We start from the raw sequence: 12,813 nt of genomic DNA on the forward strand, positions 1-12,813 counted from the left end.
TAAAATCACTGCTTAGAACAGGCACTCAACTCAAACTGCAATATAATAAATCTGCTATCAGGATTTGATGATAAAAACACTAAAGGCTTTGGTAATTGACAGTTTTTAACTCCTCCAGCAGCCTAGAGAGTGTGTAACGTCTCAGCCTCAAGCTCATGCAAGAGAAAGGTCAACTTCAATGGGGCCATACAGCCTGAAACTAGGCTGACCCTTGTATTCTGAGAGACAGAGAATACAAGTAAATAACAGCACACACCCTTATCCTTAGGGAATAAGGCTTTACATATATACAGTACACATAAGAGTGAATATCTAGCTTTGTAAAAATGTCCATTGCTAAAAGGCTCTCTTTAAGTTTGAAGAGTTCTTTTTTGATAAGTTGTTACAAGCAAAAAACATTCAACAAATCAAAGATTTACTATTCAATAAAATATAGATGTAAAGAAAAGCCATTTCATTGAAAACATTTCCACATATAATTATAGATTTTTGTTTAATTTGATGTTTTTAATTAGCTGTAACTTGCCATTGAGCATACATGTACAGGACAATTACCTGGAGTTGATCAATGTCTGATAAAAAAAAGAGATCAGAGTTTGCATCTTATAAACGTTTTATCGTTCCAAGACCTATACAAACATACTAATCCATTAGGTTTGTCCATAACCTCCTAAGGCCAAACCTGGTAAATATGTAGCCGCTAAAAAGCTGAGCTAAGCATTTAGATATACAGTATATCCATCTAGGTAACTGTATTAACCACCTTCCGTCCATGGCCGTTTGTGAACGGCCGGACGGGAGTCTGCTAGGAGGGCGTCTTAAGACGTCCTGCTCCTCCCCCCTCTCGTCTACGGCACTCAGCGCGCACACGAGAGGGAAAACTGTGAGCATGTAAACAGCCAGCGATGGCTGTTTACATACAAGCGATCAGGCATCTCTAGAGACGCCCGATCGCTTGCAGGAGCTGCGGGTGTGCGGCCTCCCCCCCGTACCTATGTCAGAAACTCGATTTTTATATAGAAACAGTAAGTTGTCCATGAAAATGAAGAGATACTGATCTCCAAAGCTCAAAAAATGTTATGCACATTTTACATTCTTCATTTAAGTGCATGCATAGGTGTGCGCAGCCTATTGTATTAGAGTGTGCACACAAAAGTACAAACACACACATATACGCAGGTATATATACAATATATTTTATATATAATCCCGGATTCCCATCTCTTCAACTGTCCCTTACCTCTTCCAGCAGGGGTGCAGTAATGAAGCAGGGAGCCAGGCAGGTGGTCATGTGACTACCAATCTGGCTTCCTGATTGGTTGGGAAGCTTAGGAAGCCACAGCCACGCTCCCTCGCAGCTTCCCAGGCATCAAGGACAGCGGCTGTTATGTAAATGTAAGTGGCAAGTGCTGCTGCACTCTGTATCGCTGAGCCGTTCACTGGGAGATCTTTGTGATCTCTCCACCGTCTCAGTGACTAAAAACACGGTGCCTGCTGTTGCAGTTTCAGTGTTGTGCTCAAGGTGCATGTGTGCCCTGACTAGGAACATAACATTATTTACATATTTTGAACAAGAAGTAAAATAGCTTTAAAACAAGCCATGTCTGACCTCTCTAGCTTGTCATGAAAAGTAATTCATCCTCAAAAATCACAACAAAGAGTCTAAATCAGAGGTCTCAAACTCAATTCACTTGGGGCCACTGGACAAATTTTATTTTACAATGGGGCCACTTGCCAAATTTCATAAATTGTCATACTTCCAAACAAAATGTAACTATATACGGTACCAGTGTCAGTATAAGTGCTGTGTTGGTTTGTGTGTGTGTATTGTCAGGATTTCTGAGTGGTGTCGGTATGTGTGTTAATGTTTCTGTGTGTGTCATATCAGTATGTATACATGTGTATATGTGTGCAGTGTCAGTATGTGTGTGTGTGTTTTTTAATAGCGTTTACTTTTATTCATAGAGGACCAACAGATTCACACATTCACTCGCACACAGAGAAATACAAACACCCCACACACAGAAATACACACTCACTAATACACAATAATACACACACATAAATATACATACAGAAATACACACACACTCACACCTTCTTAAAATAAAAGAAAGAGCCCCCTCACCTGCTTAAATTTTTTGTAGGGAGGAGGCACATTTCCTGGTGGTCCAGTGGGGGATTAGTGCAGTCCGCACCTTTGGCTGGTAAAGACCTTCCTTTCGGACGGCGCTCAGTGAAGGCTGTCAGAGTGTATGCTGCCTTGACTCACACTGAGTGCCGACGCTGCCAGGAGCAGCTTTGCAGTCTGCATCTGACAGAGATGCAGACCGTGTAGCTGCTCCCCCAAGTCAGGTACGTGGTCCATGACTGCATGCCACATGTACCGGTTTGTGGGCCGGAATTGACCTGCAGGCTGGTACTTTGAGACCCTTGCTCTAAACCAAAGTTTAAGTCAGTTTCAGACAGCTTAGAAAGATCTGCTGGTTGCTTACATTAGAAGGCTGGCAGACTGTCAAGATTCTGTTCTCTTAGGAAAAAATATTAAGATTTCTGTGCCCCTGTTAGTAAACTTTGAAGAATAATTTCTCCACAATGACAATAGCTACATTTTAATATTAATCATAGAGGTCCAACACACATTCACTCACACAGAGAAATCTGCACACACACACAGAAATCTGCACAAAGAAAAATATGCACACATAGAAATACACACACACAGAGAAATAAACACGCACTAACACTAGTTGTTGGACTGACAATACAATTACGTTTTAAAACAGGACCACTGTTTCAATTATTAAGTTAACATGAAATTCCTCAGCATAGTGACATTATTTGTAAGTTTAATATGTTGTTTGAAACAAATGTAAACAGGGTCCTACTTGGCACCAATCTGCCAGGTTGTGAGGTACTCAAACTTAGCATATTAATTCATTGAACTCTTCACATGTGCATACTGGGACTTCCTAGCTACGCCCAGAGATTCTGTGTTTGGTTCAGTGTTCTGTACTGGGAGAAGTGAGAAAAGAGAAAGACTGTCATTAGCTTCTCTGGATAGATGGGTTATTAGTCAAGGCTTTAAAATACAAGTTTACTTTTGTATTAACAACCCTATATGGGTTTCCCCTGCCCCTCCCATTCAGTAAGGCCTCGCACAGACAGCAGATGCAAAGATGGCTCCTCCATTGATATCTACACTAGCTGCAGTTCCCCTTGTTCACTACAGCACAGGTGCATGGCAGATGTTTTCATTGAAAAATAAATGTTTATTTTAATAAGAAGAAATGTAGCACATACCGTATATACTCGAGTATAAGCCGAGATTTTCAGCCCATTTTTTTGAATAATAGCTTTCAAATAAACACATTTAAAATGAATTTTTTTTTTAAATGAAAAAAATTGCTAAATAGTAATAATGAGTTAAACAGTACATGATGGGATAATCTAACCTCTAAAATGTATGAGAGGAAGGTAAGAACAATAGTCCTCGTGTAGTATCAATATTTTGACCAAAATACTCAATACAGGTTCCTCTTTCACTAATAAACATTTGAATATATGGGTATAAAAAATGCTAAAGGTGCAGGGGACATTTTTCAATAAACATTAACGCTAAACTTCAGGCTAAACAAATATTATATAAATACAAGAGCCAGTTGTATTCTTACTGGAGACTTGATTTTTTTTTTGTGTGTGCATTATTTTCAGTCTGTGCTGTAATCCACTTGCAAATTACAGCTGAGCAGAAGTTTCCCGTAATAAAAAAAAATCTCTGTTACTCCCCCTCCTTTCGCAGGGACACTATTCTTGTATCTGCACCCCCCCTTGCTGGCAGCCTGTAGTGGGAAGAGTGGCTGGGTTTCACCCATAGCTCTGCTCTCGGCACAACTATGGGGTCTATTCACGAAGCTGCCGAAGGATCTGGCCGTAGCTTCGGCCGATCCTTCGGCTAGGTTCGGCCCCAGGACCCCTTCGGTTCAGTAGAACCGAGGGGGTGCTGTACGGGCTATTCACAATAGCCCGTACAGCTCCCGATCATGGCCGAGCGGCTCGGTCGAGCTGATCGCATATGCATCGGCTCGGCAGAGCTGCGCTAAAAGCCGGCCAGCCAACAGCCTGGGCGGAGCCAGCCGTGATCTGACAGCTGGCTCCGGCCACTTTCAGAGAGATCAGCGTCCCTGGTTGCTAACCAGGGACACTGATCTCCAAACAGCTGACTTTCCCTGGTGCCCCGGGAGTCTCCTGCTCCCGGCCGCCAAGGAGAGAAACCCTGCTGTGTCTTTTTTTCTGTATTCTGACACGAGCATGTCAGAATAGAGAAAAAAAAAAGAAAAATTCCCATTGAAAAGCATTGGGACATTACTATTGGCTATTACGATGTACGGCTGATTTCAGCCGATGTACGGCTGAAATCAGCCTTACCAGCCTGAAGTGAATAGCCGAACAGTGTTCGGCTCACTTCACTTCTGATCGGTCATTCACTCGGCTGCCCTCGGCAGCTTTGTGAATAGACCCCTATGTGTCACGCCTACTTTTGCTAGGTAATATCTGGGTTAGCAAAGATATTTAGTTCAGACAAAATAAATTTTTAGAGTTTGTGACTATTAAGGAATATATTTAAATGACAGCTTTTGTGCTCGGTGTTCAACTTTAAGAACTCAGCCTGCTCTGTACCTGAGTTCCTATCATAGAGAAAGTCTGAAGTAAATAAATGACAACCGATCAGATTTTAACCTGCATTATAAATTTGAAATGCAATTGGTGATGCAAAAAGTGGGAACCCTACACAGACATCAGAAAGCAAACCCCACTGCCCTCCTACTGACCCTCTGAACATGGTGTACACTTGTAGCTACATTACAGACTACTCAGAATAAGGTAAATTAACAAGTTACATAGTATTTGAGGTTGAATAAAGACATTAGTCCATCAAGTCCAACCTATTAGGATCTCATTCTAGGAGTACCTGTACCCCTGTATATTATGGTCCCTTAAGAAATCGTCCAAAAGTTTCTTGAACAATTCCACATTATTTGCTGAAATAAGTTCCAGACCCTAACTGATCTTACTGTGAAGAACCCCCTTCGCCCCTTGTGCTGGAATTTTTTTTCCACCAATTTTAGGTGGTGGCCTCTAGTTTTTGTAATGGAGTTAATTTTAAACAGTTTATCGCTAATGTTGCTACCACCATTGAACATTTTGTACATGGAGATCATATCCCCCCTTATTCTCCTCACCTCCAATGTGAACATGTTTAAATTTAGTAGCCTTGTCTCGTAGCTCTGGTCCTCCGTACCACTAAGCGGCAAAATTATAGACTTGTCCCTGCAATACATCCCCTGGACATCTGTCCCTCCTAAACAGGTTATACAGGTTATATACAGTTAAAGAGGAACTTTATCCTCCAATTTAATGTCTCCCTAAACAGTCCTAGCTGATCACATGTGCAGTACTATAGCAAATGAACGCTAAGTAGAGGCTAAGATGCCACCTTTCTTGGCTGTAAGTGATAGGTAGAGGCGTATCTACAAAAAATAACATCTATGGCAAGCACTGACATTGCGCCCCTTTCCAAAATCTGACACCCATATTTTAGATGTCTGTACCTTTAATATTGTCAAAAAAATACAAGTCAAACTCGCATCAGAGTCTTCCCTTGCATTAGAGTTCCAAGAGTCCCCCCTAATGTAAGGAGTAACTCTGGGGACTCCGATGTAAGGTGGGACTCAGTGCCCATAGCTCACTCCCCCTTACATCAGAGTCCCCAGAGTTTCCCCTTAGTTGAGATTCCAGAGTTCTCCCTTATGAGTTCCTTGCTGTGGTAGCACTGGCTTACTTGGGGAGGTGGTTGGCTCACTGGAGGAGGCGGGAGGGCAGGCACCTCACTAAAGGAGGCAGGTGCAAAGCTGAATGATGGGAAGGACGGAGAGGCAACATATAATTGGTTGGTTGCGAGGACTGCCCAGCGTTCTAGCAACCAACCAATGATGTGCTGCCTCCCCTGCCCTTTCCCAGCATTCAACCCGCTGTCATGATACAATCCCCTGGCTGCCGGTTGTTGGTTGCTAGGATGTCAGGTCAGTAAAAATACCAGGTACCATATAGACTATAACCAAATGTTCTGAATGAAAAAAATTTATTCATTATATACAAAATTATAAAATAATAAATTCTGCTTGGAAATGCAACATTGAAAATCTAACATTCCAAACGGATAGTTTTCATATGAGTAGCTTTGCATAGATAGCTTGTAAACACCAATTATCAGTGTACCTGCTTATATATACCCTCTTCTCTATCTATAAAATCATGTATGCCCCTACTTTATCTGAATGCATTTATAAATAGAACCATTTTACCTTACTGCAAAGGAAGTATATTGGTTAATGTAAAAATTGCCATCTCTACTGATTGTGAGTCGATAGGCTTAGCACTTGTGTTGATGGCATCAATTCGACATCCTTTTGAGACCATTCTGAGATCATTCAGAATTCATGGATGTTGCCGTTGACCTTCTTCTGACCTGAATTTGACCTGCTTTAAGCGAGTTTTGCATTCCTATAGGTTTGTATGGAAATGCAGAACTGGCGTGTAGCAAACAAAAGGCTGTGGATACAGGCCCTAACAGTGTTAAAATGCAGGGGAAAAAGGCTATCTCTATTTAAATAACAATGATAGTGTTGGGATAATATTTCTTCCTGGGAATCTGAAATTAATGTAAAATAGGGTACATGCCACATTGTGCTATTTGATGCAGAAAAATAATGAAGAATATAGCACTGGAAAATGGAAAAGGCTTTCATTAGAAGTTATTACAAGTGCCATATGCCCACAGTTTGTGGAATTAGCATCTTTTCACAAATCATATAAAAGCCTAAACACTTTTAAACACCTCTAAAGTGCATATACATCTAGACGAAAAGGACCCAACCTTTAAAAAGAAGAGTCTGTGTTTCATCTGACATGCCTCATTACTAAGAGCTTACACTAAAAGGCCCATTGGTACCAAATCATTGAGTTTGTTTAAGGTTTCATGCACTGGTATCTCAGTCAAAAAGTGTCCAAAAATGTCTCAACTTATATGCAGTTTCCTTCTTATGGCTCTCACATTTAAGCTGTTATGGAGTAATATTCCCTATCTGTGTTCTGCAATTATTACAGCAAGGTCTGAGTGAAGTTAGTCGTGCTGGAAGCATTTCTTCAATAAATCCATATGTTTCAAGACCAAAATCAAGCGACAGAGGTAAGCTAGGCAAATGTTTTATTTCAAAACAATAGCTATGTGTGCGAGAAATAATAATCAGGTTAAGCTGTAGCAGGAGAACAGTCGGAAGCAGAGATGAAGAAAAAGAAGTAATCAAGCTAGTAATGAGGGCCCTTGCTCTATTTATTTATTGCGCAATGTGCACATTATTATCATACAGGATTTTTATAGTGCCAATAGTTTGTGCAGTGTTTTACAAAATATGGGGAGACGATACAGTTACAATACAATACCATACAAAAGGTTTGGAAAGACCCTACTCATGAGAACGTACAATCTCTTAGTGGTGCTACCAAACTCAAGTTATAACAAAAGTCATATTGAGTGTGTATCATTATTTTTTGTTTTCTTCACATTTGTATGCCTTGTTGGCTGGTAAGAAAGTAGACACTGATTCTGAGCCACTCCCACGTTTAGGAAAATAATATTACAATCTACCTGTAGTTAGTGGGCAGAACTGCCTATAACCTGCACCAATGTGTACTCAGTTAAATTTTTTTGTGTGTTCCCAAAGTTCAGTTTTTGGTCCAATATCCATCTAAGAGCAAATAACCATCCATTTATGATCCAGCCACCATCAGGCATTTCTGTCATATGAGAAAAATGTTAGGCTCAGCCAAATATTTGTGTTTAAGAAGATGAAATGGGAAGGAGAAGAACCCTCCTGGCAAATGATTACAGTGCCACTTATCACAGGGTGGAACAATACTGATCAGGACAGTTTTATAACTAGCATGATTGTTTGTTCTAACCTCCTGAGATTGGTCGGCCATGGCCATGTGTGGAGTTTCCAAATGTGAGATCATCAATAATGTAGTAAAAAATAGTCAGTTGTGCAAAGGCCATCTCCTGCCTGTGGATTACTTAAGAGTCTGTACAGTATAGTTAATTATTCTGTGTTGCATGGTATTCATTTCTGATTTGTAGTCTACATTGTAATGTGATTACCAGAAAGGACACTATATTGTATGCTTTCATTATTGCAGCTCAACTCTAAGCAAAATGGTTTCTGGTTTCTTATCCCCTTATTGTCCCCTTATCCCAGGGGTGGCAAACTCAAATTCATCGGGGGCCGCATCAGCAGTATGGTTACCCTCAAAGGGCCGGTTGTATAGGACTATGCATCTACTCTTTATTATCATAAATAGTTGCCTCTGCATTCAGTTGCTACTGGTTTTAATAATAATTTAAGTAATAACTAGCCTTGAAAACATCCACAAGAAACTTTATTGGAGACTGCTCAGACTGCAGCAGAAATCCCTAATCTGGCGTTTTCAAGTGACAGCTGTCACCTAGTCAAGTTAATGATCAGGTGACAGCAGCATCCCCTTAATGTCCACTTATTTCTTGTCATAGTGGCACCTGTCATCAGTAAAGATGTGAATGGAACTTTCCTTAACAGGGACACAACTAAGAATTAAAACCTGACGAAGGTTTTAACCTTTTTCCACTCCTGCACTCTACTAAAAAAAGTTTTTTAATTGTGGAATATATGTTTATTTCCTGTCCAGTGACACTTGTGGCTAGGGTAGGAAGTGAAGGGAAATCTCTCCACAGGGGTCACAGACAGCAATAAAAATCTAAAGAAGAAATGACCAGCACTATGTATTTTTAGAGAAGTGTAAGTAGCAAACAGTATATTTCCATCAAATCTTTAAGCAATCTACACTGCCCTGTCAAGGATCCTCTGCATAATGAAGTCCCTACTCTAAAAAAAGCTCCCATCCTGGGACATACACAGCAATAAATATTTCAAAGGCAGGTATGCCTGGAGGTAACCAATTCCCCCTTAAAGGAGCAGAGACACACCAGCATAGCACACAGCCACTGAAGGCTCCAGTGTGTCCCTGCAATTAATAGCTAGATTTTTTTAAGTAAGGTGCCTGTTTCTAGCACACTTACCAGCCAGTCAAGGAACACATTCAATGCTGTCTGTGTATCTCAGGAAAGGGTAGCATAAATATTTGGGTGGTGCTGGTGACCAAAGTCACTAACTCATTCATTCAACAGTCATTCAACATCAATCCTGCACCATCAAGCAAAAATCAGTGTAGATTAGGGACCATACTATGCAGAGGGGCCTTGACTGAGGAGTGTGGCTTTCACATAGATTTGCTTCAAATGTATGCTACTAACACCTCTGCCTTTAATACATAATCTTTAGGGAGTGTTGGCTAATTCTTCTTCAGATTTATGTGGTGCCACCGTTGGCTACGCACCCTTCTACACTGATTTTGAGCGATAGTGAAGGACAGGATGTTTAATGTTAGCACAAAAAAGCTTATAAATCTATCCCAGGACAAAAAACAAGGTTTGTCTGTATTTTGAGCAATAAATATCTATGTATGTAAGTAATGGTATATATATTATGAACTTCAGAGTGCAAAATAATTTTTTGGTATATCATATTGCAATGTAATTTTCCATTGGAGTTTGTTGCCTAAAGAAAGTACAGCCATTTCTCTATTGTATTACACATGCCATGTAGTTCTAAACAGGAACTTCGAAGTTATTGTATTTGCACTCCATCTGATGCAAATAAATAAATAAACTAATTATATGTTAAATGACAGAAGAAAGTTATATTTTTACTTTTTAATTTTTCAAGCGATAACAGAAACAGAGAAAACTATGGAACATATGAAATATGACTATGGAAAGGTATGAAATTACTGTGAACAAGTTGATTGAATCCTATCTTTTATGCCATCAGCTTCAGAAGGTGCCCTGTATTCCATGCCAATGGACACAGATGTGTATCGTGGAATATATGAAGATCCAGATGAGCTGAGAACTCAAACCCTCAAAATAAAGCGAGAACAACTCCTATTATCTGAAATTGAACTGGGTTCTGGCAATTTTGGGACTGTGAAAAAAGGAATCTTTAAAACATCAAAGTAAGTGCCTGTTTAAGAGCATGTTAGATTTTAAAGTAGTACTAAAGGCTGGGTGTTTTTTACCTTAATGCATTCTCTGCATTAAAGTAAAAAACGTTTAATGTCACTTTAATCCCTTATTGAAAGGATTTTCCCCTTTTTTTTCTGAAAGCAGGATAGAAGATACATATAGGTTTGTGCACTGCACCTGCCTCTTGCATAGCCTTAAACAGGAACACTGACTGTATGTCACCCAAGTATACCTATTTATGGTCAACACTGTGCCAGGATAAATTTTGTGAAAATTAGGCTGTGCTTGTACTTCCAAATGTTCTATTATTTCTACAGCTAGTTTTACACTGTTTATTATCATAACCTACTGGATTATAATCTTACTGTTTATAACAACTAGGGAAGAACTCAGGTTCATACCAAAGCCACTGCAAACCTGAGCTCCTGCCTCACCTGCCTTCCCTGCCCGCACGTCCTTGTCACATAGGGGGCTCACATGTGATAGCAATAAAATAAAAAAAGTTTTAAAAACATCGCCGATGGACAATTTGGGATATCATTGTTTTTTACCATTTCACAGGTGCAGACAATTTTGAAGCTTCACATGTTTTGTATCCATTTACTTGGCGAAATCTTTTGGATTTTACCAAAAAAATTGCCAAAAATTTATTTTTTACTGAAAATTTGGGTTTGATAAACGCTATAGTATCGTGTGACATTATAAAATGGCAACTTCCACCATTTTATTCTACAGGGTCTCCGTCATACAGGGAATATAGAATTCTAGGGGTTTTAAGTAATTTTCAGGCAAAAAATAAAAAATCTGCTTGGTAGCAAAATGGTTAAAGGAAACAAGAGAAATATATGTAAATGCCAACTGCCCAGCTCTTATATTGATCCTGCAACTGCACTTAATGTTTTGTATAAAACAAGAATGAAGGCCGGGAGTTTCAAATTTAACAACTGCATAATTGTTTGTAGTTATGTACTCATGCATACCTCTCAACTTTCTGCGATTAGAAAGAAGGGCACCCTTTCGCACAAAGGATGTAGGCAAAGGACACTCCTTCTGCATTCCCAGCTCCCCACAACCACAAATAAAATAAAACTCATACAAAAGAATGCCAAAAATTAGGCACTGTAGAAAAAAACAATACCCTGGTTGCTGACTTTCCTCCACTTGCTGAGGCACTGGTGATGCCACTGTGCTTCACTGCTGTCTCTTGGGAAAGAATGTGCTACAGAAAGGTAGGAGCTATGACAATGACAGAAAATCAATAACTTTTTACAAGTTCCTTTGCCATTTTAATGTTGCAGACTACGAATCTGACCAATTTATGGAAACCAATACAGTTCAGCGTACTAGTAAGTAAATATATTTTTGTGGGATATTGTGTTTAAATGATGACTCCACAAAAAGTCTCAGCTGTAGTAACGACTACGTAAATGTGGAAATATAGCATCTTAACTTTTCCTAATAATTCTTATCAACTCTAACAGATCCGAAAAGAAAGTTGCAGTGAAGATTCTTAAGAATGACGGTGACAACCCTGCCATTCAAGAGGAGCTACTGAGTGAAGCAAGGGTCATGCAGCAGTTGGATAACCCATACATTGTCAGAATGATTGGAGTCTGTGAGGCAGAGTTCTGGATGCTGGTTATGGAGCTTGCGGAACTTGGACCATTAAATAAGTTTCTAGCTAAGAACAGGTACTAAAAAATTTTCTATAATACTATCCTTTTTACATAAAGTAAGCATACATATATATTGAATGTGTTTTATGTTTCTAGTCAATGTTGTGCTGTCAGTCTCAAAATCTTTAAGCCATCTAAACAGAATATGTTTCCTGTAGCTTTAATTTATAGATCGTAACCATTAGAGAGCATATCAGCATCCTTGCCTGCAAGAAAATTAATTATACAATATTAAAAGCTATATCTAGACCAAATAAAAATGTAGTACATTTAAATTTACCAATCCATACATGCGTTGGCTGCATTAGTTTGTTTAGACTTTTGTTTGCTTTATTTTCACAAGGAGATCCTGCCAGTAAAACACTTCTTATCCTGGGGTGACCACACGTACTGTACTGTATCTATGGAGGGAACAGCTTTGTCACTCTAGGGCAGAATTTCTCGACCAGGATGCTGTGCCACTGGGGTGCTTTCTGCTTCCTCAACATTTTTGCATAGCATCATTCCTTTCCATGGTCCAGGCAGGCTTCTGATGTGAAAAGAGGGGGCTCCTCATGTAAAGTAAAAAGTGTAAATCCTATAAATGATAAGGGTCTGGTATGGATTTTAAAACTCATAATTGTTTTACACTTTTATATTTACATTTGTTAAATTTTAGACTGGGGTGCATCAAGATCTTGGTACTTCCCTTTCGCTGCCAAGGACGTACGTCGTACGGAGCTACAAAAGTGCTTCCAGATGGCCAGCTCAGTACGTCGTACGGACAAATGGTTTGGGTGGTATCTTACACAAACGCTAGCAACGCAGCAGTTGAAAATCAAACCAATAGGAAAAAATTGCAGAAAATTCAAAAATGGCTTGGCCAGCTGATTTGAAAAATGTTCTGGAGGGCTTGGCAGCGAAAGGGTTGCCGTGACTGGAAAAAAAGGTTGAGAAAAACTGCTCTAGGGTAATCTTCTA

At 39.6% G+C, this 12,813-nt stretch overlaps 1 protein-coding gene across 2 annotated transcripts in view; it reads left to right on the plus strand.

Moving 5' to 3' along the window:
• SYK (spleen associated tyrosine kinase) overlaps positions 1-12,813 on the plus strand; it is a 54,013-nt gene that overhangs the window by 26,567 nt on the left and 14,633 nt on the right. For both annotated transcript variants that reach the window (XM_018556672.1, XM_018556673.1), the window contains exons 7-9: positions 7,168-7,249; positions 9,984-10,167; positions 11,659-11,868. In XM_018556672.1, coding sequence (XP_018412174.1) covers positions 7,168-7,249; positions 9,984-10,167; positions 11,659-11,868 — 476 coding nt within the window. The remainder of the gene's footprint in view (positions 1-7,167; positions 7,250-9,983; positions 10,168-11,658; positions 11,869-12,813) is intronic.

This window comes from Nanorana parkeri, unplaced genomic scaffold (assembly GCF_000935625.1).
Source record: "Nanorana parkeri isolate BGI_ZX_2015 unplaced genomic scaffold, ASM93562v1 scaffold246, whole genome shotgun sequence".
Classification (NCBI taxonomy): Eukaryota; Metazoa; Chordata; class Amphibia; order Anura; family Dicroglossidae; genus Nanorana; species Nanorana parkeri.